Below are 24,781 nucleotides of genomic sequence, written 5' to 3'. Positions count from 1 at the left end.
AGCCAAAGGTTTAATTCTCCTTAATGCCTGCGACCAAATGAGTGTCTTGCTAAGTCAATACGGCACCAATTTTCACTCAGCCTGCAGCCTGACTAAACGAAGGAAGGGCTAACTGAAGGAGTGACTGGCAAATGCCACTTGTCAAAAGAAGAAAGGCAAAGGCCTCTGACTGAAATCAATGCATTTCTGTACCTGTCCTCCCAATTTCAAAGTGCCAGCAAGCATGCTTTTATTCTCTTCCCACCGTAATGGTAGAGGAAAAGCAGTGAGACATTTCTCACAGGTACCCCCATTCTGCTCTAGTAAAGCACAGGAGTTGTCCATGGCAGTCACTGTGATAAGATGTACTAAAAGATCATGATTTAAAAAAATTCCAAAGCTATTTTGCAATTACAACCTTTCAAGGTTATTCTTAACTTTTAGCTGCTAATGAATCTTGAGCATTGATGTCTCTCAAACACATATCCTAATTAGCACACTGACACCGCAGGTGACGTTCCTTTCGGTCACTCCCATTTCTCTCTGTTTTCTAACCACCACATGACACTTTCCTAAAGTAACAGGCTGTGGAAAAGAGGTCCACTGGTTACATTAGCCACATACACACCTCAGCTTACATGTTCCCTTTTTTAGCTTTCATTAGAACAGCAGTGAAGAAGTTTTCAGACAGCTACTGAACTCACCGCTCTGCTGTTAAAGTTAGAATTACTGGTTGCGTAGCGCTCTCAATATTATTTCACACAAGTGAATTGTGTGCAACGATTCTGCAACTGTTATGCCATTTTGCTTTAAATATTATCTAAAACATAGGATTCATTAAATTTATTGCTCCTCCGTCTCCAGTTGACAATCCTGCAACTCCCTTTTCCTGATTCACCTACAGATGAAGCTTCTTGCCTAATTTACCTGCCTTGCCTTTGAAGATTACGTTTCTGATTTCAGTACTGCAACCCATCACTAGCGGGACAGGGTGAATTCTGACCTCTTCTCTATCTTCCTGAATACTCTGCTGTCCAGCCAGCAGAAACCACGTCAGGAACTAATACCCACTGAACTGACAGTCCCAGGTCAGGTCCAGGTGAACCACCCATCCTGCCCCCTTGTCTTACCTCTCAGCGATGGAGTGGGCCATGTTCTTCAGCCGCTCTTTGTTCGACTGGGGAGTGCTGATCTGGGGAACGACAGGACTGAGGAGCTTGTTCATCAGTTCTAAAACTTTGTCAGGGTTCTGTTGGGATGAGTTACACACAAATAAAAGCAGCATGATGGGACTTAGTGTTTTAATCTCACTGGAAAAGCAGAGAGGTCCCACGCAGCAGTGCCCAGTGCAAACTCAGAAATGCTTCCCTCCCATAAAGAGTCCAGATCATCTTCGCAAAATAATGCTGCTGGTTCACATGAGAAAATGTTTCCCCCTAATTTTCCTCCAAAATAGTGGCTATAGTTGCATCCACTTTGATTTCCAGTATATTTCAAAAGGAAACAAGTACTCACTATATAGATCAACTATTTTAGACTTCAACATCTAAGACACTGGAAGAGCATACTTAAGGTAAATAACTTCACTAGCTAATAAAATTATGCATGGGACAATCTCTTCAAAAGACCAGACTGATCAAGAACCAGGATGTCTTCAGTCAGCAGGCGTTGGAGTGCAATCCATCTGCGTTTGCTCACTGAAACCCCCCTCCATGCAGCCAACGGCACTGCTTTAACAGCAGCAGAAATAATCTGCTTGAATAAGGGCAATTCAATCTCCAAGATGAAGTTTAACCTCCGAATCACAGGGAGAATGTTTGGGAAAAAATGGTGAACCAGGTACATATTTAAGGGAGCACACAGAAGATATTTACCTTTGCAAGGTCATAAAGTTTCGCAGCTTCTTCAAACAATCCTTTATTTTCTGCTGCAGAAGCCACTTTGTTAATAATGGGTTTTGTGTCATTTGTGAACTTGTCTATCACTCCAGGCTAAAGAGGCAAGACAAAAATGAAAGGAGAAGAGAGAAGAGAAATGAGAATGCTTAAAAACTTCTGACTATTCCTGTCAAGGCAACGAACATTTTACATGTTGGATTATGATTAGGATGGCCTGTACATTTCCATGGGAACGCGCAAAAGGGACATGTTAAAAATAGCAAGAGCTCTAGTGAGAGAGACTTTCTCCAAAACGGAGTCAGCACAGACATCTGTGGTTTCTAATTCATTCAAAATGACCCAGATAATGGGTCAAATTCTAAATCATTTTAATTGTCGATGACACATTGCAGAGGAGAATAAAACACAAAAGACTTCAGCCTATAACTTGCCAGGGTCTTCAGGGATGCTGTTTGTGTATATTGGCATGACAGGTTGCAAGTGAAATCTTACACAGATAAATGAAAGGGCGAAAAGAATTTTAAAAGAAACAATAAACACAAGTAGCATAAAAAGAGCAGAAAGAATCAAAGATATCTGGAAAGGATTTTACCGTAGTTGAGGATGTAAAAATAAGACTATATCATCTAGATGAATTTATCTTGAAACTAAGATTGCTGGTTTCATACCAAAGAAACACAAGAATACAGTTTAAAATTTAAAGGAATACATTTAAAAGCAATGGAGTGAAGTCAAGAAAACAGGATTCACCACTAATGGCATAATCTAAAAATTATCTATCTTACAAAGGACTGTAAAGTGAAAAGATATCTGTAAAGATTACTGAGTTACCTTGCTCTCATGTGTGCAACCCCACTGCTTTTGAACTGATGGAACAAAAACATCTAAAGGAAAATCCTGCCAGATATTTTTGACAGTAACAATCATTGCAGCATGAGCCCTAATCTTAAAATTAGGGTTTAAACAATTTTGGAGTCTGCTTTACACAGAAGGCTTCCAAAATTGCCACAGCAAACAAAAACTTCATTGATTATTTAAAAAATTAATTGTTTGCACACACTCTCCTCTTTTCAGGTGAAACCTTAAGGTTTCCTTTATCTTCTGACTGTAAACTTACATTTTACTTTTAAGTTACTGCTTTTACAGCAGAAGTAAAAGCTATTACAACTAAAAATGGCTGATCTTTAATCCAATACTTACCCTCATCTATGTGGAGAAGAGAGATCAGTTGTGCCTATGCCTGTGGTCTGTTAGCCCTCGCTCGCTTTATTACAAGAATTTTTAATGGGCTGCAATACTTTTCTCCTCTGAGGTGAACGAGGATAATGTCATATAGTTTTCACACGTACATCTCAGTTAATAGAACAATCTCACACCCACTTACAAGCAAGCCATTTTTAGTAATTGCTTTTTACTAATGTGTACTAAATTCCATTTCATACGGTAAAGATGAAATCCCAACCTCACTGAAGTTACTCAGTGCCGTTTGTTTTTGTAGACATATCCGCTGCCTACAGGGATGTGGTTTGCCCTGTGGTTCCTGACTTGCCTTCTGTTAGGGCAGGTCATACGTTACTCTGTAAAAAAATCTCATATTTGGAGGACTTGTCTGTATTCAAACAGTAATAATTCGTCTAGTAAAAAATAAAGAAAAGCAAGACAGCCTCACGGCTGCTTTGGAAATCATACATAGTTTGTACTTTCTATGTAAAATATAAATTGTCAACTCACCTTTCTACTGCCATCGTTTTCCAGCTTTCCAAGAATCATGTCAAACTACATCCAACACAGATATAAAGCAAGAAAAAAGGAAACAAAAATAGAGAGATGAATTGCACATATTTCACAACACATTTCCCGAGTACAAAGATTCAGTCATGGATGAATGAAAAACAGTGATTGATGTCAAAACTACTGGTTTATAAATAACAGGCAAAAAGGCGTGATTAAATATCTTAAACATATGGTTGTTGTGAGATCTCCCGTCATCTAGGTCTGCAGCAGGCAGAAAGAGTAAACAACTGTTTAAGACTGTACTGTCTAATAAAGACTTCAGTGAAGAAATGAATGTCAGTGTGAGGAAGGCAAAACACGGTCAGACATACCTCTCTGCTTTCAATTACTATTTCACTAACGCAACGCAAGAACATACTCTCTCCTTGGCTGTCCTTCTCATTCCTACAAAACAAAGGGAAGGAGGAAGGTACTCCTGTTTCTGAGGACTTCCTAGATAAGAATAACTAAGCAGTAATAACTAGGAGAAAGATCTAGAGACGTATAGTAGCTCATACCTGAGAAAGTAAAAATACTGCAGAGCTTCCCTTGGATCTGTCGATTCAAACTTACGGGTGTAAAGCATCAAAAGCCGCACAAAATTTAGACGCCTGATGCCAGGAGGGTCACCAGCTTCGTGGCTTACTGCAATGTCAGAAACAACACGATCAGAGAACCTAATGCCAGGAAATGTTTCTCTGATCTTCATCTCAGATTAGCCAGAGCCGTGATCCAGAGCTCTAATGCAACTAAATCAATTAACTTTTAGGAGACTGTTCTGATAAATGCTTTGATCAATTACATAGACCTGCAGCATCTGTGGGGTACTCGTAAGGGTTCAGAAAAATATTCCTTTATTGTAACGTAAATGTGCAGGACTTACATAGCTGTGCACTCTGCCCAGAAGATTTCAGGAGCAATTTTAACTCAAACAAGACCAATGCCACATGAACAGCATGACAACGCAAGCGCTCTGTCCGGAAGAGAAAAGCAATTGCAGCTTCAAACTGTGCTGTCAGGAACAATACTTGGAAGTAGAGGAAAGGCTGCTGGCTCACTGCAAAATGCGATTCACCTAAAAAAACCAACCAAACAAACAAAACGACAGTATAAGTGAAAATGATTTTGCAATCAGATATCACTGACAGTGGATGCTTCCTGTCACAGTGCATCACTATTGTTTACTCAGTGCCAACAGAAATAAACACTCCAGACAAAGCTGAATACCTAATCACACATCAGTGGCTTATCTACAACTGTTCCACTGCAAATATATCACAAAAGACCATAGAATAAAGACATATTCAGAAAGTGGAAGAAAACAAACAGTTACTCCAAAAAGTTCCTTTGTTCTTTTCAGACAATGAACCATCAACTCTGACAAACTGCAATAAATTCTTAAAGATGACAACTTTTCGTCTGCATTTACACTTAAGCCAAGTGATACAAATAATGTTAAAACCCTGGATTTTCCTACTCAGTGACACCAAAGGTAGCTTATTTTATTTCTTTTCCACACATTTGTATCTGGGTGAGAGTGATGTTACAAACTAGAAGGCTATGGAGAAACAAATTCTGTATGTTTTGGATAGTCCAATTGACCTAATTTTGACTGATTGGAAGATGATTACAGAAGAAGGTACTCTTTTGGGCTGTGGATGTTCCTAAATCATTCTGAAGAAGAAGGAGCTGTGATTTGGGTCCCCAGATAATTACTTGAAATTAGTAATATAAGGGAAACAATGAGCAACAGAGGCACACAGAGAAAAGCCTTGAAAATACATGCCTGTAATAGGTACTGATTGCTTTTCTGTTCTGTGTCCCAGAAGCTGGAAGTTTTGCTAAAAAACCTTAACATATTTATGGTGAGAGAATGCAATCCGTAACTTAGTATGGATAAAGTACAAATAGCAGCAGTGCTGCTCACAAATGAATATTCACTCTCTGGATTGCTGGGAAGACACATGGGGCTCATTCATCGTGTCTTTCTGTTGTTACTGCTGTTGGTCTGCTGTTACTCTAGGGAAGCAAGCTGTCCACAAACACCCTGAAGGCGCCTGTCACTGGTGGAGAGCTACAGGGTTTTATGTGGAGTCGGGGGTTTGTGTAGTAATAGCTGGAAAGTGCCCCAAGCAGAAAAGCAGAGCCCCAAGTAACGTATGTCTTCGTGGTTTCTTACCATAATCTTCTAGCAGCTGCTTCTGGAACTGTGATAACGTTAGTCGGTCTTGTGGAGAACTTGCACTGTTGTCATCAAAACACACTTGGTTCAGCTAAAAAACAACCCAAAAAAAGAAACACAGATATTTCAACTTCCCTTTGCACAAGGGATGCACTCAGAAGTTATTTGTTCCAGCTGAACCCCTCTGAAGATTTGACCAACTGACCAGTCACAACGTCAGGTCCACCCGTTGCTGCAAAGCGAACATTTAATGCAGCAACAGCAGAAACCCATGAAGACATAACCCGAGGTCCTCTTCTATCTGTCCATGCCACCAGACTCCAATGCTGGGGCTCTGAATACTCACTAAGCAATAATTAAAAGCAGCATTTTTTTTACCCAGTCTAAACAAATACACCATTGTACTCCCCCCTTTCTGATAATGGAGAGAAATGGGTATTGATCAGTATCTATCATGTCCCCACCAAAACCTAAGGACTCTGGACTATAAAAAACACTGACAGTATCATCATCTGCCAATTGACACCAACATTTCAGACATAATCCATCCAGAAAGGACAATTCAAAGGATCCTCACTGTAGTAAGCTAGCGCTACACTTCTAAAAACAGCTGACAAAGCTCAGTGTCAAATGAAAAACATGACACTTCCAAAACCAAGCGCCCCAGATTAACACCTGATAGTACAGAGGGTATCAGAGCAGCCCTGGAACTCAGGTTGCCTGCCCTTCACTATCGGCAAGGTCAAGTCCCGTACACCACACTGATGCAAAACACCAGACCTAGCACTAGGGAGGCCAGCAGAGCAGTGCAGAAATGCAATACCATCTCACTCTGTTCCTAAAAAACAACCCCAAACAACAAACAACACAGCTCCAACATCACACTTACTTTTAGCCAAAGATAATCTTCTGTTTTATCAGCAACTTCACTCTGGTTATCTGTAATGTCACAACGGCCAATTATACAATAAACAGCTCTTTTGTATGGGTCAGTATTATTTCTCAGCGCTCGTCTGTAATGAAGACGCAGTTTATTTTCTGTGGCAGGAGATAGTCTAAGGGAAAAAAAGGAAAAAAGATTGAGGAAAGAGACATGAAACCCCCATCTTTCCCTGTATGAGGAAACCTAGATACAAATCAATGTAAATAGGGACATGCTCACAGCAAAGGCGTAACGACAGCAAGCACTCGCTGGTATTTCTTGCACTTTCTATTTGTATCTGTAGGTAAAAATTTTGCACGCGTGCATTTAAATGTGTAATTAAAAGTTATGGAGGACCATCTTCAAAAACCCATTGCAGGAATAAAATATTTTAAAAAATCAAGTCAGATGACAGTCTCTTTAGGGGTGCATTAATATTGTGGTAGATGAGCTATTTTTGTCTAACTGGTATTTCATCATTTCAGAAGAAGAGAGCACACAGTCTTTGGAACTCTTTGGGTTAGTAACCCAGAAGTGAGCAGGTCATTGTACCATGAAATCTTTTAGGAAAGACACTTTCACCTTTATCATTAAATATCATAAAATGTCATGATGTTCTTGGTCATTCTATTTCTTGTACCCGCTTTTAGAGAATTTTACAGAATTGAATCAATAAAGTGCTCTCCCAGACCAAGACATTGTTTGGCGAAACTGTAGGCAGAGTACCTTTTCATAACTGCAATGAAAACCCAAATAAATCAGCTGTACTGTATCTTATTAAAGCGTTTGTAATGAAAACAAATGCCAGTACCTTCACTAAGGTTTCTGGAACAATCTTATTATAATGAATGCTCCTGGAAGTTCTCTACAAACCAGGTTAATTTACAGAAAAATAACAAGGCATACACTATTTGTATACACTATTTGGCAAACAGCATTTCGATCCCCGCCCCCCCCCCCCCCCCCCCCCCAGTTTGTGTTTATTTTTTTGTTAAGACATGCGAACTGATACAATCTTGCTCACATTTTTGTACCTGAAGAGCCCCAATACATTCAACATACTGCAGGATGAGGGCTTCCCACATATGAATGACATTGTCACAGGGTGAGGTGGGGTATTACAGGTTCGCGCCCCAGCACCTACCTGGGCCCTCCAGTTCCCCCCAGTTTCAGCCAGTACCTCAGCAATAAGCACACAGCTGTAACGCAATAGCTGACTGTGCGCTTGTTGGAAATCCACTGCAAGTGGAAAGATAACCTAGAACACCACAGCAGAGCTCAGAGCACACCTTGCAATGCGCTAACCCAACCGCCTGCAGTCACAGAATCAGAAGTTTGGCCAGTGGCCTCCGTCAAGCGATGGGTAGCAAAAACTGGAAGAGGAGAATAAGCACAAGGAAGACGTGACAGCGAATGCCTCTAAAGGCCTCTAGCAAACACTACTTGCTTTTGTGGTGGGGCATTCTTAGGAAAACAGGTATAGTAAAAAAGCACTCCCCAAAGGAAATTCAACTAAAATAAGCGATGGAGGAAATAAAAAGACACAGGATTTGTGACAGCAGACTAAATTTGATCTATTGTATGCAGTATCCTACTGTTACACAGGGCAGATCCCATGGTAAAAAAAGCAAAGCTACACCACTACTATTTTTGAAATGTAAATTTTTGCGTCTTTTCAAACAACTCCTTCTCTATGGAGATTTCTACACTTCAAAGCCACAAATTATAATATGCAAACTTCTTACATGTAATTTAGGTAGGTAATATAAATGCCAGGCAGCCATCACCACCAGAAGAGACCTGAGCTTCTTATGTTTCTACCAAGCCACCGATTATATCGCTGCTCCACAGCAATCCCCACTCCTCACAAAGATCTTCCCTAGTTCCCAATTACCTTTTATCTTTACTGTGCATGTACTCCTGGAACCAGGTTTTAAACTCTCCCAGCTGATGCTGTGCCCGTTTCACCACGTGCATGGCTGCAGTCAAATCTCCACAGCGCATGCAGTAGTAAATCAGTGCCCATACAGGATGGCCTTCCACCTCACCATCCTGAAAATAAAGCAAGAAATAATGATTTATTTTTTTTAAAGCAGCATATTTGAGTTAAATTCCCTTGTCATTTCCCTCACTCATTATTTCTCCCTTATACCCACACATTAACTTTGGTAAAAAATTCTGTTTGTGTTACAGAAGCCAGAGGTCGCAAGGTTTAAGTCCTGTGAAAGCTGTGCACATCCTAGCAGCAAAGGATGGGACTTTTCTGCTTGCCCAGATTTCAGTTCAGACAATCCTAGAACTAGCATATGATACCTTCCCCACCCAGGAGGTGAATTTGGATTAGACCACTGAGCTATTGAAAACATCGGTACTGAAACAGAAAGACACCATAGTAATCATGGATCTCAGCAGGCAAGAAAAGGACAGGTAGACTCAGCTATGTTGTCTCCACCATTATATACTATTATTTCATTTAACTCTTCATTTTTCAATCCAGCCTGACTGTTTATCTGTTAATTTTTTAGGTGCACAGATATGTACTTTCTACTATGTGCAGGGGAGCAGGATTTTATTCAGATTCCTAAATACAAGGCTCAGGCTGCAATTCATATTAATTTATTACACATTTAGCCATCAACAGCCAGTGTCACCATCTTATAAGTGTAAAACAGGGAGACTAGGTTACTGCTTTTTTGAAATATCATAATGTATTTTAATGCTTGCTTGTTGATCTCTAAAAAGACCACCAGAAGAGACTATAACTTCCAGAATTTAGAACTCTAAATACTGCGCACTACCACGCTTCATGACTAGCTCTGAAGTCAAAGCAATTTTGTCTACTATCTTCCATTTTCCTAATGAAAAATTCTAAAGAAGGGATAAGAGCCTGCTGCCCTAAAAGCAGCTTAAATAACGGAAAAACCACTGGAGGCTGGCACTACTTTCCTGGCTGTGCTGCAAACAGATTTGTGTTACTGTTTTAGCTCAGTCACTTAAAGCGATGGACACACCTGGAGACCAGGGACAGGCGCAGGGAGTTTGATGTTCAAGAAGCTGCGGACTAGTTGGTAGGTCCCTGGGACTCCCCCCAGCTGAGCCTGGTGCAAGTTTCCGAAGACGGTCACAAAAGTGTAATTTTTGTAACTAAAAAACAACACAAGCAAACCAAATGTGAACAGACTGAAATATACTTGCTACAAAAACATCCACTGCCTTTCAGATCCAACAGAATTAGCAATTTAAAGCAAATTACCTTGATGTTCAAACATTATCATTACAACAAAACAAGGCAAAAATTTCTGTGATTAAGGAAAATCCTTGTATTCAGCAGTCTCAAGAGAATCCATGTTTGGAGCCTGCGGTGGACTGCTCCAGGTTCAACTCTCTGTTATGAGGTTCCCCTCATTAGATTCTCCTAGTACTGTTAAACTCAATTACACAACTGGCTAAAAGCCTTTCCATCCTAATGCTTTAGGTCTCAATCCTGACACAGAAGCACAGTTAAACACCACGGATGCGTTTCTCTCTCCCCTCTGCGCTACGGACAAATACAAACCTTACGGCTGTGGACTTACCAGAAAGAACTCACAGAGAAAAAGAGAATTTAGAGGAAAATAACTGGTAAAGGCAGCTTTGAGAAAGGCTTCTAAAATAACCCATCAAAGCCTCTAATCAAGGCAGATCAATTTAACAAGTATTCATGTTTAGAAGCAGGAGTCTTCAAAGTCTGTACACTGAAGGAATACTTATAAGCAGTAGCAATAAATTACATTAAGTTCTTTTTTCCTCTACAGCACACGATAGACTTGTGCCAGACTATAAAACTGAAAGGTTGTACTAAACATAGACAAATATCACTGTATCTCAATAACTAACATTATGGCTAAGTTAAGCACACGCTCCTCAGGGCTTAAGATCACAGTTGCTCAAAAGCAACTAATGCAAGAACAGCTGGGAGCAGCATTACACCTCCTCCTCGTATGGTGCGGGGCTGATGGGACATGGAAACATCCCAGTATTAGCCAATTCCTGCTAGAAAAGAAAAGCTTCAAAGCAAGACACAGGGGTTTGGTTATGGTTGGCTGGCTTTTTTAAATCACATATATACATATGTTATATATATTTTAATATATATACGTATATATATAATATGAATTATATTTTTATATATATATGTATATATAATATATAAATAAATCAAGTCTGAAGGGCCCGATTTCCACAGTTGTGAGGGTTGCAGGGGAACTATACGTAACCAATTCCTAATTTCAGTTAGCAACTAATGGCACTGTGAAAAAAAAATAAAATCTAGCAAGTTGGATATTTGGCAAATTGGGTTGAGAGTCACCGGCTCATCACACACTGCTGAGACCGAAGAACTTGAAACAGAAGATCCTTCCGATGTGTCAGTTCATCTGCACACAGGCAGGTACGCCGCCACCACCCCCGGGTGACAACCAGGGCCAACGAAGTGTGGCAACCCACTGCTGGGGGCCAAGAGGCAGCTGTGCCAGGAGGCCAAAACTTCCCTTCCCAACACGTATCAGCGCGCAGCACCTGCCGTGCTCAGATGCCAGATCTGTATCTGTAACAAACGCCCACGCACTACACTGCGGCTATTGTTTGCTCTCCGCTGCTGAACCAGCCTGCTGGCATTTCGTCGGCAGCTCCTGGATAAGGGACACTGCCATACCCACATGTGCAGGGAATAGGTGATACAGCCTTCCGGGGATTCAGCCCTGGGCTGCTCCATACCCTGCAATTCTCCAAACATTTTCTTAGTCAAGGAGCTTGGACCTCTGCGATACTTGCCGATACAGACAGTAAAGCACTTTCCAGAGTCTCAAAATTATTGCTAGATGTCTCAGCTTCAGCCTCTTCACAGTTTACAAAAACATTCCAGTGTAAAATGGCATGATCAGACCCTGACTCACTGCACCAGATTTGTCCCCAGCGCTGTCCTCACGTCCTCCCAGCACTAGCTGGTGACAGCGATCAGCAAGGGACTGTACAGAAAAGGGGAATTTTTTTGTAGAGGAGAAGCAGATCTCTTTCCACAAGTAAAAAATCTTCCCATATCAGTATGACAGATATAGATTATTAAAGAGCAACATAGAAGAAAGAAGAAAAGGTCTTTGCATCTTCTAAACAACCTCCCCATGGATTCAAGGTCTTTTTCACTAGAAGAGCTTTTAATCAAAACAGTTTTATACTCAAGTGGCTGCTAAGCCCTACACAACAGAAGAGGCATGCAACAGACACTTCTGCAGAGCAGCACAAGGCAGCCAACTTGTTAATATTTTTGTGTGCATTACAAAGTCATTCCAGCCCATTGTTAGGAAATCTATTAAACTGCGCTACCCAGAGCGTTCACCTTACCTTTGTTCTAGGTAGCGCAGAGCCTGCCGCACGAACTCCATACACACCTCCGTGCTGGTCCGGACTTTCAAGGCATCACTAGCAGGAACCAGGGTAACATCAGTCATTTGTTTCACCATGGCCCACATCTCAGAGATGTTCTATAAACAAGCCATTCCAGGCAACAGTGATTAGTACAGAGATGAACCAGCAACGCTGTTTTGAGCTACGTGGTGGTTTTGATGCTTAAGGAAAGGATAAAAACTCAAGAGTGATGTCAGTTTAGATTTCCAATGGAGACACGGCACAGTCATGAAAGTAAGCCACTTCTATCCTGCAGAATTCAAATCTCCCAGGCTTCTCTTTATAATTCTTGTGCAAGAAGATGGTTATAAATACCATACCTGCAATTGTCACCCAAGATTGACAGTGATTTCCAAAACTATCCTGGGTACCTGGTGCTCAGCCTCCTTGCCCATTTCCAGTTCACACTTCCCACTCAAATACCACAACAATGTCAGCTTCCCATATAAGCAACTGCTCTGGCTGCCGCTGGAAAGCTGTGCAGTCAGCTGTGGTAAGAAATATCTAAAGGACACTGATCACTTGGACAAAGCTCATTTACGAAAAAAAGGTTGAAAACCATCCAAGTCTGCCTCATTCACAAGGACGAGATCATATCAGCGTCTACAGGACTAGGGTATCCCTGCTGAAACAGCAAAATACTGAGAAGTAACAGCACTGTTAGCTTCAGCAGGGCAGGTGTTTGATCTTGGTGCTTCAAAGCAGCAAGAACATTGAAACTCACTGCGCTGTCCCTAGCAAAATGAACAGAGCTGCTCAAAGCAAAGATACACATCTATAATTCAGATCTGACTGAAGCATTTGCCCCTCAGCTTCTGAACACCTTTTTGCTCTCCCCATTTGCAACGTTTTTTTCATGATGACTTGACCCTCCTGCAGTATACTCCTCCAGGCATTTCTCAAAGGTGGGAATTTTGCGCATTTGGTTTTTTTTGGGGGGATGGATCAAGACAACGCAATTGAAGGAGTGGGAAAAAAAAGAAAAGCAGGCAGCTTGTTGGTTTAAAGTCAATCCTAGGGGCTTTACGTTTTGCTATGGGAGCCTACTTAGCTCTAGCTGGGTATGATTGAAGATCCTTCACCTACATCTAAATACTTTCAAAGGATAATAAGAGACCACATTTTGAAAACCAAACACAACAGAATCCATATAAAATAAAAAACAGGGTGTTTTTTTCCCTCAACAGCTCATCACTCACAATGGCACACTGCGGTGAAATCAGGTTCTTTTCTTCCTTACTGCGTTAAGGAATTTTCACCATGACCAAGTTCATCACAGGTGGGCCCTGCTGTACTAGAGAAGATTCCAGTATTGGCTCTATGTTTTCTGTAGAGCCATGCAATTTTTTTTTGGCAATATCAGTATTTTTCCACCAATGTCAGCAGGCTGTTAATCACAGCTGAAAACAGATTAAATACATTTCCTTACGTCAACTCACTGGCTATACCTTATCATCCAGTTCTGCAACAGCAGTGCAAAGGTCCACCAGGTTAGGCTGCAGATGTCCATTCACTATCTTCTCATTATAAATATAAATCTGAAACATATTGAAAGTAAGCAAGTTTAACAATACGTATTACCTCCCCTCCCCAGACACTGCAGCAAAATCTGAACCAGGCTTCAAAAACAGTGTCCCCAGCAAGTCCCTTCTGCTTCCCTCCCACATGAGCCACTACTAATCCAACTCAGGAGGAACGGGCATCAGCACCCACCGGCTCCCACCACACACCAAAGCCCCAGGCCCGCCTGAAGGTGGGCAGCAATCCAGCTGTCCAGGGGTTCTGCATGACAAAGCACCACACTGAACACCCTGTTTAGACTAACTGCAGCTAATTGTTGGAGGACAAAGATACAGAAGAGACCTGACAGCCGGATGGCTGTGATAGTGCCCTGCACAGCAGCCTCCTACCTGCTGACATGAAAGAAACAGCATTTTGCTCATTTGTGGCAGTATTCAGAGACATCTGACACAGGGAAATGAGAACAGAAACCTGACCCTTCAAAACATGCCCTTAAACATACATACACATGCACCCATCTGATTTGATTTAAATCTTGGTCTTAATTTAGCTGCTTCTACTATTGTTTATTCTACTCACAGCCCAAAGATCTTCCAGCTACATCTGAAAATCACCACCCTCAATGCTAGAAAGGCAATGCCATTATCCTTTAAGTCCCTTTCGCATGCATTACTTCTTCAACATGCCCAGCATGCAAACGAGATGCAGAGCTCAGGATTGCAACCAGAATCTAGCATCAGTGAAAACACATATATGTACGCACTGTGTTTCTGTGAAACAGTCTGAACTGTCCATGAAGAATAATTAATCATTTCAGTGTAATTAAAACATGTTTTGTGGCTGCTGATAAACTGAAACAGCACGGACTGCCTGATCTCCAGGAGTGCAGCTACCCCTGTGAACTAGTACTGCTACAGATGCTAGGCTTCCCATACCCACAAAACATCAAGGAATAGTGTCGATAGCCTCAAAGTACAGACATAATGATGCTGTAAGGGAGACCCTTAATGCAGGTATGTTACAGTAGATATGAAACAAATTAATGTACTATTAACAACCACTAAACGACATTTAGTGCTTTACCAGCACAGTTATACATCTTATTTTGTGATTCATTTCTTCACAGTTACCATAACTGAACACAGAGATAGAAAAATAGATGCACAAGCTGCTATCTGGCTCAGTAACGACTGAGCCAATGCACACAATAACAGTAATTGTGTGCAAATTAGGCAACGCTTTGTCTATGTCGTTTCACACGTTTTTGAAAAAAAATCAAGCCCTTCTTTTTCATTTTGTTTCCAACAGTGCTGGTAAACAGATCATCTCAAATAACAAAAGTAACAAATTGGTTATGTAAAGGTTTATCAGTTTTCCCTGAAAATTTTCAGAGGAAGTCTAATGCTACCAGACACATTAATTCATCGCCGATGCACTAAAGCTTCTCATAAGCGATGCCATTAAAATGGGATGTAATTTGACAAACGTCAGGATTAAGACTTCAGCCTGGGTTTTTTTCTACACGCACACATCAAGACAGCCATCTCCCACATGTGAGAATAAAGGGAATAGAAAGTCTTAATTTGCGTACAAATATGCATTGACACCAATTAAAAAAACCACTTTTTAAAGGTTAAAAGAATTTCAGCTTACTATACAAGCATAAATGATTACTACAGTCATATATGGTGTTCAGGATCTCCTTTTGACAAAAGCATCCTGCAGCAGACAGGTGAGTTAGACTTCTAGAAAAGTCAGGCTAAATTTCTATGTTTTCCAATTGCATTTTAACTCCAGGCAGCTATTTTCATGTTCTGCCTACCATGTCTTCTTACATGTGCTATGCTCACAGATCTTTATTTTCCCCACCCCCCTGTCTCTGTACAACAGTGTTTAACGATGTTTCTCCATTTCCACTCACCTGACGAGCATACGCCATCTCCACGCTGTCCAAAGAGCTGCGACCTGGAGGACCCAACTCCCCAACGTAGCTAGGCTGTTTAATGAGAAGCATATTATAAGAAAAAGCAGCAAAACCATACTCCTGACAAAAACAAGAAGAGAGTTTTGATCTACAGAGTAAAATGCACAGTCTTGCTGCAATACCTCATTATCTGCCCAATATAGCTTAAACCTTCTAACGTGACAGAAATCCTCCTTATTCAGTACACAAACCAGCCATTGGCTCTCTAGAATTAGGACATCAGTGTTTCTCCACAGCATCTTATAATTTTAATTCTTTCCTTTTGTTTCTTGAAAGGTTGCTTATTATCACATTAGTGTCTTGCTACAAAGCATCTAGTCTGAACCTCCAACACAGCAAGGACACAGAAGCAATAGACCAGCTCAAATGGACCCAGTCTAGCAAATCTGACACTCCAATTTTGTCCCAGTACCTTACCACAGACACAAAATGGGACCCCAGCATTCTGTTATGGGCCAAAAAGCGCCCCACTGCTGGTCTGCTGCAGGAGGAAGAAAGATGCCATTGATACTCTGACTTGGAGGGGGGAAAAAAAAAAAAAATAAAATCTTTCTACCCACAGAGACTACGCCAGCATTGAGATCTCCTCAGTGTAGAGCAGAGAGGGACAGGTGATTGATTCATGGCATGGAAAATTCACACTTTTATAAAACTTAAAATATAACATGCTTTATAAAACTTAAAATATAGCACAGAGCTATTCCTGTAAGCATTCACTACAAATCACAGCTGTGTTTTCAGCATAGCCACCACTGGACACAGACGCTCACCACTCCAGAGGAAAGAATACTCCCAATTAAGTATGTAATACTCTGATGTTTCCTGCTTCCTAAAAATGTAATTCTTCATTTCAGCATTGAAAGTTCTGGGTTTGAAAAATAAAGTGCAGTTATTTTAAAAACAGATCCCTTTGAAGTAAGCAGTTCTTTAATATCAGCTTCTTCATAAGCGGTGCTACAGCCAATAGTGTTCTGAAGATAAAAGCAAGACAAGCTCAGTATAGAAACATGGTATTTATTATGAAGCCAGCTGACATAGCTGGGGCAAGCAGAGAGGAACAGACAAGCTTTCAGTAAAGCAAGCATGCTTTCAGGTCTGAAAATGAAACAACAGCCTTTGAATTTCAGACTTTGAACCCAAAAGCTCATTTGACTGTCCCAGGTGTAGCTGGTCTGATAAGATGATGTCACTTCTCCACACAAACCCTGCCCAGCTAACTTCAGGTGTCTGGCTCAGGTGCAGTAACGAGGATCTAAGATGGTTTATTTCCACCAGGAGAGAGGAAGCAAAGCACTAAGCGAAATCCTGAAAGCAGCTGAGCAAACAGTGAGAAGAGGTTTGTTACCATGTAACAGAAGGCCATCCATATTCCTCTGAACTAGAAACAGTCACTTTCTCCAAGAAAGAGCAAGTTCATCTGCAGAGTTTTAAAATTAAGCTTTTTATCATCAAAGCCTGTTACAGCTAGCAGCACATCCTCACTGGCTGTTATGCTGCACCTTAGCAATTCTGTCAAACAGCTTTACTTACATCAGTTACCCAGGAATGTCAGTACTTTACTGTGTAGATAGGATCACCTTCGAGTATTGCTTAAGGACATGATCTAGTCTTTCCTGGAAGAGTTCAGTTAAATGTGACCAACTTGCTGCCTGTACAAAAACCACAAAGCCCAAATACAATGGAAAAAATAATTGTTTTCACTTTCAGTTTAATCAGCTTTAGAGTTCAGCCTTGCTGACACCTGTCAGGCTGCAGCACAGCAGGACCAATGCTCCTGCCATAACCTGGCTTATGTGGATTTCGGAGAAAGATCTGAGAAATGGTGTCATCATTCAGTTTGTTTCAAATGAGGATGAAATGCTGACAGGGTCTTCAAAAAAAATCTCTCTTTTTTGGGAACTGTATCCCAACTTTGAAATGAAATAATACAAATATATGAACTTCCAGACATGGTGCTGATCAGTCTAGGCACTGAACAGCTTCAAGTCATTCCCAAATGCTTACAGTTCTAATTTGGTATCGGTTTAACCCAGGTTACCTTCTACTGTGTAGGACCCCCCTTATACTCGTGAGCATGTGTTTTTCCAAAGACAACAGCTATCCGCTGTCTGAGTCCAGCAGTTTTGATGAGGAAAATTTTCACAATTTAAAATTTAAAGACAAAAGTGACACAATTGCAATGGCCAAGCAGCTGTTCCGAGTTAGTCAGGAATTTATACGTGAAGATAAGAGCACTGACCTCTACTGAGAAATTATAAGAACTTTGTGATTACTGCGTAGCATACAACAGTTATTACAGAATAAAAAAACTACTCAAATTGTGTTTGTCCTTGATCTAGTGAAATATAAGTGAATAAGGTATCAAAGATGAACCTGGAAAATCCTTTAGAATTGCTGGAATTAGTTTATCACTGCATGAATTTCTCAGTAATAGTGCTATTTAAATTATGTCCAACCTGATTATAAACTCAGGTAGATGCATTTAGACCTTAGGTGGTATAAAAACGCCTCACAAAAAAACCCCAAAAGAAATCCAGCTTTTTCTTTTTGCAACTGAACTTACACTAAAAATATTCTTCACAGTCACTCTTAATGGATACTGATATTCAGAAGCATTTGCATTCTTCTTTCAGTGCCAAATCATCTGACACAAATTCCTTTAAACCCACCTAAAAACCGACAGATTCTTTGTTCTAAAGAACAAAGAAACTGTTAAAGCAGGTTTCCTGGGAAACAGACATGATGGAAGAAATAGCGCTTTGCAGCCTTCCCCTATGCTGTGCCAGATAAATTGCAGAGTTATTTAAAGTAACACTAAATTATGGACGTTGTCATTAATTACTGATGAGGTTTCATCTTCTAAAGCAAGTGAAGAAGGGTACATTTTGACTTCGTGTCACTTTTCAACCAGTGCCCAAATACCAGAAACATAAGGACTGAGGCTTTGTTTTGTGAATCTGGTTCCTTTTTCTCCTGCTGCTGCTTTGCAGCACTAAAAAGCATCCACGTGGCTGCCACTCCAGAGAGAGGTGTGTGACTGATGAGTTAAAACCCACAGGTAAGGATCTGAATTCAAACGTGCACGCCAGAAAGCAAGTAGTAACTGCTCAGGGGTTTAGGTTTTCCTTTTCTATCTCCAATTTTAAATTTTACCCCAACCATCATGCTTTGAGGATCACTTATTAACAATCTGCCACAGCTGAGAAATGCCACATAGAAATTAAACCCTTTAAATGCCCACTACTGACTTGGCACTTCAGCACAGGAAAAACTTCAGGAACTCCAGGATTTGTCTTGCCTTTCTTATGTTTTTCTTTCCTATGCCAAGAACCATGGAAGCAAGCTTATCCCCTATTTTCTTCATCTCATACTTGCATTTCATCTTTGAATTATTAAACTTAAAAAAAAGTGCTAGTTCACTGAACAATCTCATGGCTGTGCTAAAAGGCAATTTCAAAAGGAAAATTAAAGCAGTGAGTCAGCATGGGGAAGGCCATTTCCACTCTTCACCCTGAACAGCAGAAATGGAGAGTTGGCAGGCAATCCTTCTGTAGCTACGAGCTAAGGGGGGGGAGGGATTTGAGGGTGGGGGAGGATATCCTTTGGTGGCTAGTCAGAACTTACAGAGTTTTCAAGCAAGGCAAACGTTATGAAAGAGATGTTGAGAACAGCAGCTAGGTGCATATGAGAAGAATCGTGTTTCAGGTCAGGTTCTTAAGCTTAACTGGAGCAGCGAAAAGAAAAAGTGGGTAACGCACAAAGGACTGCAGAAGCCAAGCGCACACACACATCTATCTTTCTGCATCTCTAGTCTAATACTGCTTAAACGGCTTATGCTGTTTTTATCAACCACATTTGCTTCTCTCCCTGCCCTGAATTTAGGTCTTCCCAAAACATTCTTCAGAACTGTAATATTCATTCTGAATATTATCCATTCGTGAAAGCTGCAGCTATACTGCACTGTCGTCACATGTTTATCTTTTAAATTCATTTAGCTTAACGATGCTGCTTTCCAAAGGAGTCCTCCTTCATTTGTACTCAGCCAAGCATTCAGCCTCTCTTGCACACCAAACTGCGTGCATATAAAGATGCATTATTCATCACCCTCATATGCATATGCGCATTCCTCAGCAGAAGTCTGGGCAGACATTTTGTCAGCACTCCAAATGGCTTGGCCAGTAGACGCAGTGAATAACTAGGCAGGAGACCGAGCTGGAGAAACACCATCAAAACACACTGCGGTGCAGCGGGGGAGCAGAAAGCATCTTGCAGTCCTTGCGATTTAAGGGATATGAAGACATGATACAGTGGGGCAGAACAGAAACAGAGAGCAACACTGTCTCTGTCACTGCAGGACCAGGTTGCTTGACAGCAGGAGTTGAAGAGCTTGGGGCGGGAGTGGAAGAAAGAAAAACCTGGAGTAACAGGACAAAAGAAATGCCTCAGCACCTAGTGGAACAAGACTCGGAACAAACACCTTGATAGCGTAGGTGTTTGATACTTTCAAAATAAAACTCCGGTTTTCCTCCAAGAAGCATCTTTTTATTAGCTCTGTTTTTCCCTTACAGGAAGAAGGCCAGGCTGGAGGACAAGGGGGAGCAGAAAACCCTAATGGCACGTCCTGCGCTAGGTTCTTTGAATCATGAGCTTTGCCTGTTAATTGGTCTTATTTCCATGAATAATGTGTTGGTATTTCACTCTGCCCAAATTAGCTTGCCCAAAGCTTGAGAATTGGCTCGCAGGCAGACCAGCCCCCTGCTGTGTTTGGATCTGTGCCTTTTCAGTTGATTCTCCATCTCCAGAGGATATCAATTAAACCTCTACTATATTCTACAGGCTGTGTCTGTTTGTGTCAAACACACAAAAAACTTATTTGACTGGAACAAGGCTTTAGAAGAACAACCTGCTGCGGGGAGGTTAGATAACAGGCTTTTAACACAGTAGATGCACTTCAAACCTCTCAGACCTCAAGACCTTTGACTTCTTGAGGCTAAGACTAGAATATATCAAGGATTTTAAATGCTCTTGAAATGACATACTGATACTAGAAGTGCTTTGAAACGGAAAGTGGAGCATTACTGAGCAATAGTGTATATTGAGTCTTTAAACTCATTGATGAAAAACATTAGAGGGGTTCCCCCCCCCTTCCCCTGCTCCCTCCCACCAATCTGATGCTTGGCATCTCTAGTGCCATGGACCAGGGGTAGGGTCCATTTGACACTGTAACACCAGAAAAGGGGATTTACCTTTCCAGAGTAGGTTATTAAATTGCTTTTCTTAGCAGTTAATATCCACAGTTCAAAAGGAAAACCCCATACCAGTAACTCACACACAAATCAATGATGTTACAAGCTATCAGAATAGCTGCCAAGTCTTCAGACTCACATCCTAAAATAACAGGATAGCTGTTCCTAGTTTTAAATGAACTCAGCCTGCATTATTTAGTATTTCTAATACTGGAAAGCTGGACAACCTTCTGAGAAGTCACAGTAAAGTATCAGTAAAATACTTTCTGGGGAAGACTGCTTCTATAAAAATATGTATGCTAACTGGGATTAACCTATATTTAAAAGAACAGTAATCGGAAAGGGACCTTTCATTAACAACTTTAATTATTTCCAAATCCCTATACAGGTCATACCCCATTAACACCAAGGGCTTTTTTTAATGTACTTCACAGCTCTATAAGTCATGCCAATGAACAAGAATATTTTAATCTTTTTTTTAAAGGGAGGGGTGAGGAACATGGCTATAAAAAACTGGGCCTGTTTTCTGGCCTGAAAGCACAGCAGCTTGTATTCCCCCACCCCTATCGCCTCTCCTCTCAAGGTTACAGTCTTCATGGAGCATTGTGGAGGGGCTGTGATAGGGGTTTGTGCTTCAGGGATCTCAGCTGAGGTCTAATGCCTCTAACTCAGAGGGGTGGAGTTCCCACAACTCTGCACCTAACTGTGCTTTACTCAGGTAACTGTAGCATTTTCTGTAAGAGAACAAACTGTCAAATTTTAAGTTGTAAGAGAAGATAAGGAATGTTTTACGTTGCTCATCAATACCTTCACACGTTAAACACAGGGTCAGTCTTGTCCAAAGGATTTGGTCACTACTGGATTAACTTCGAATTGCTGAACACTAGAGGTCTTAGCAGCACAAAATTTTAACCTGCACTGCCTGAGACAGCAAGGTAAAAAGGAAAGCATCTTCTTTTTTTTCTTTTTCCTTTTTTTTTTTTTTTTTTTTAAAAGTACTGATCTGGTTTTGCCAAGAAACCTGACTTCCTTCAGCCTCCTAAGAAAAGCCATAAATCGTGGCTAGCACACAGCGATCAGGGAAAGAGCTGCCTTAAGACCCATGAATGAGCACAGCTGCACCTGAGAAACTGTCTGGTCTCATCAGTATTGCAAAGATTAAGATTTCCTGAAAGTGAAGTTCACCCCAATGTGTCTTCTGTCCCCTGGATAGATTAACCTAATATGTGTTAACGTGACTAAGTTCCCAGCTTGCACATATGTTGCTTAAAACATAGCTTCAGCAACAGGGGCTCCATTGCCTGTACCCATCAGTCAATAAAAACAATCATCAAGGTTTGATATTTTGCTAGACAGCATGCTGCTACTCACAGCCATTCTGGAATTAAATAGAGATTGGGCATTTCTCATTTCCACAGTTGAAGCCATAGAATAATGCAGAGGTGGTTTCAGCAGTGCTGAAGTGCCAGTAGCATACATGCCGTGTGTGAGCACAGTGTTTAGAAAGACAGAGATACCTCATTTTCCTGGGTGAAATCAAGAGCATCTTCCCCTGAGGCAAGCAGAGTATGAAGAATCCTTTGTTTCACCTGTTCCCATTCAACCAGCATTGATTCTCGGTGATACTCCTCAGCCATAGCAAAAGTCTGTTGGTGAAGAACAACAAAGAGCTAAGGAACATGCAAAAACACCAAACAGCCTAGCTCTGCTATTAATAGACCAGCTTAAAAATGAAACAGAAAATAGCAACTAGATGAAGCAACCAGGTCAGCCCTCAAGAGCTAATGATGTGCTGCATATTATTTTAACAGGCTTCCTGTTCAGGTACGAGGGGATTCAGAAAGCAGGTGTGTGCAGAATTAAGACAACTCTCACATACTCCCAGCTGGTAAAGCAGAGATTCTGTGTCTCTTCCATGGTACTGCAATACACACAAACTTAGCAGGCTGGAAATCGATAGGCTTCTTTCTTTAATTTGGCAGCATGCACACAATATCCAGGTCATCACTGATCCGTGCCATTTGTTGAGACTAACTTCTCTAATGGCAACTAGCTTTTCACCTCCCTGGAGGCTGTAAGGGTTTGACTTACTGCATTCTTAACAGAGCTGTGTGTTTATTGCCCGTATTTCATTTTCAGGTCTTTACCAGTATGTTTTTCTTTTAAATGGGAAATATGATAAAATAAAGATAAAAACATTAAATAAAATTAACCAGTGCCAAAGAATCAGAAACTCTCTTCAGGAACATAATCCAGGAAAGCACATAGAAAAATCATATCCCACAAAAAACCCGATCCTTTTTACCTTTAAAATAGCTGATGTGCTACAGTGCCTTCAGATCCAACCAGGGTACTCATGGAAGGAAACCGCTTTTCCCCACAATATTCTTTATTTTGGCAATAGCATTAGGATAAAGAAGATGCTTCACTACTTTTCCTGTTGTTGTTGGGATGATGCTAGCTAGCAGCCTCAGGTATACCAGCACAGGAAATAGTACTTCTAATTCTAAACAGAGAATTGGCCGTACTGGATCTTCCACTTCCTTCCCCTTCCCAACCTTCTCTGCCTTTCACATAGCTTTGTGCTGCTGCTGCAGTATACATAACAATGTCTTGGTCGGCAGAGTAAATTTTTCATCTTATTACAGCCCACTGTTAGGATATTGCTAATTAAGGGGCAAAACATTCCCCAGTATAAATGAATTGATAAAAGACAGTGACATTTGGCAAACAATTATGGTGCATGCCTGCAACTAGAGCGTAAGATTTGTGATTCTTTGGTTTATCAGATGAATTCACTTTATACTTTCATGGTAGAATACAGGTCTTAACTTTACCTTCACTATAATCATTTCAACAGAGTTTTAAATATGCTTCAATAATTACAGTATAATTATACGTAACTAAAATAATTTAATAATGCTTAAGTACTGTTTCTCAGCATTTGAAAGAAACACAGGTTCAGTTCTAAACCCGATGCCCCAAGTGTACATGGGGGGAAACAATTGTAACACAAGCACTAGGAAGCATGCAGTGACATTTCCAAGCAGCAGTTTTAAGACAAACAACAGGAAGCATTTTTCCACACTGCATAATTCAATTGTGGAAATCGTTGCCCCAGAACATGACAGATACCAAAAGCATAAATAGATTCAGAAACAGGATCAGATGAATTTCACATCACAAAACAACTTCCAGCTCAGAAAAATCTTTACAACAACTACTTGCTTGGAGATGAAGAGACAGGAGATGAATGGGGGAAGGCTAACTCTGTATTTTTTTCTTACAGACTCTCTAAGTACTAGTCCCTTTCAAGGGAAGAAAACAGGACTTGGCAAACCCTGAGCCTAAGCAATCACTCTTACTTCCTTACTGCAGCATTTTCCATTGTACTGCTTAAAAAAACCTGGGGTTTTTTTCCTTGCACAAGAGATCTCCTTTGGACAATGTGATGCAATATGGTGTTGGGCTGTTCTACAGACACAAGAATTAAATCTTGCAGCATTCTGGCTGCACAGGCCTGAATGTGGTCACGTGTATTTCAACAACTCCTGCAACCTGTAGAAACAGCTACAATAAATACACTGGATGTCACCACTGTACGGGAAGTCAGTGTACAAGGCATCGCTCAGAGCACAAAAGGAAATAAACCCTATGTCCTAGGCATTATCACCTCTAGAAAAGGCAGCATTGACACAGAGAGGATTGGAGCAAGTGTGCTGTGTCTTAAGAACAACAGCTTCTCTGTTCAAACAGATTTAACACTGTGAGCCTCCTGACCCTACAGAATACTGCAGCTGAAATACAACTGACAAGTATTTCTTCCAGAAATTC

The 24,781-nt window shown here is 40.9% G+C and overlaps 1 protein-coding gene across 6 annotated transcripts in view; it reads right to left on the bottom strand.

The window, feature by feature from the left end:
- The window catches only part of NUP93 (nucleoporin 93), an 81,801-nt gene that overhangs the window by 7,590 nt on the left and 49,430 nt on the right, over window positions 1–24,781 (bottom strand). For all 6 annotated transcript variants that reach the window (XM_040614965.1, XM_040614964.1, XM_040614967.1 and 3 more), the window contains 14 exons: window positions 22,465–22,593; window positions 15,639–15,713; window positions 13,645–13,734; window positions 12,134–12,273; window positions 9,766–9,898; window positions 8,649–8,806; window positions 6,722–6,887; window positions 5,830–5,923; window positions 4,534–4,725; window positions 4,169–4,295; window positions 3,983–4,055; window positions 3,609–3,653; window positions 1,854–1,970; window positions 1,110–1,228 (listed from right to left, as the gene is read on the bottom strand). In XM_040614965.1, the coding sequence (XP_040470899.1) occupies window positions 1,110–1,228; window positions 1,854–1,970; window positions 3,609–3,653; window positions 3,983–4,055; window positions 4,169–4,295; window positions 4,534–4,725; window positions 5,830–5,923; window positions 6,722–6,887; window positions 8,649–8,806; window positions 9,766–9,898; window positions 12,134–12,273; window positions 13,645–13,734; window positions 15,639–15,713; window positions 22,465–22,593 (1,658 nt within the window). The remainder of the gene's footprint in view (window positions 1–1,109; window positions 1,229–1,853; window positions 1,971–3,608; window positions 3,654–3,982; window positions 4,056–4,168; window positions 4,296–4,533; window positions 4,726–5,829; window positions 5,924–6,721; window positions 6,888–8,648; window positions 8,807–9,765; window positions 9,899–12,133; window positions 12,274–13,644; window positions 13,735–15,638; window positions 15,714–22,464; window positions 22,594–24,781) is intronic.

This window comes from Falco naumanni, chromosome 15 (genome assembly GCF_017639655.2).
Source record: "Falco naumanni isolate bFalNau1 chromosome 15, bFalNau1.pat, whole genome shotgun sequence".
Lineage (NCBI taxonomy): Eukaryota > Metazoa > Chordata > Aves > Falconiformes > Falconidae > Falco > Falco naumanni.
Note: the sequence above shows the minus strand (reverse complement) of the source record. Positions and strands in the feature narration are given on the sequence as shown.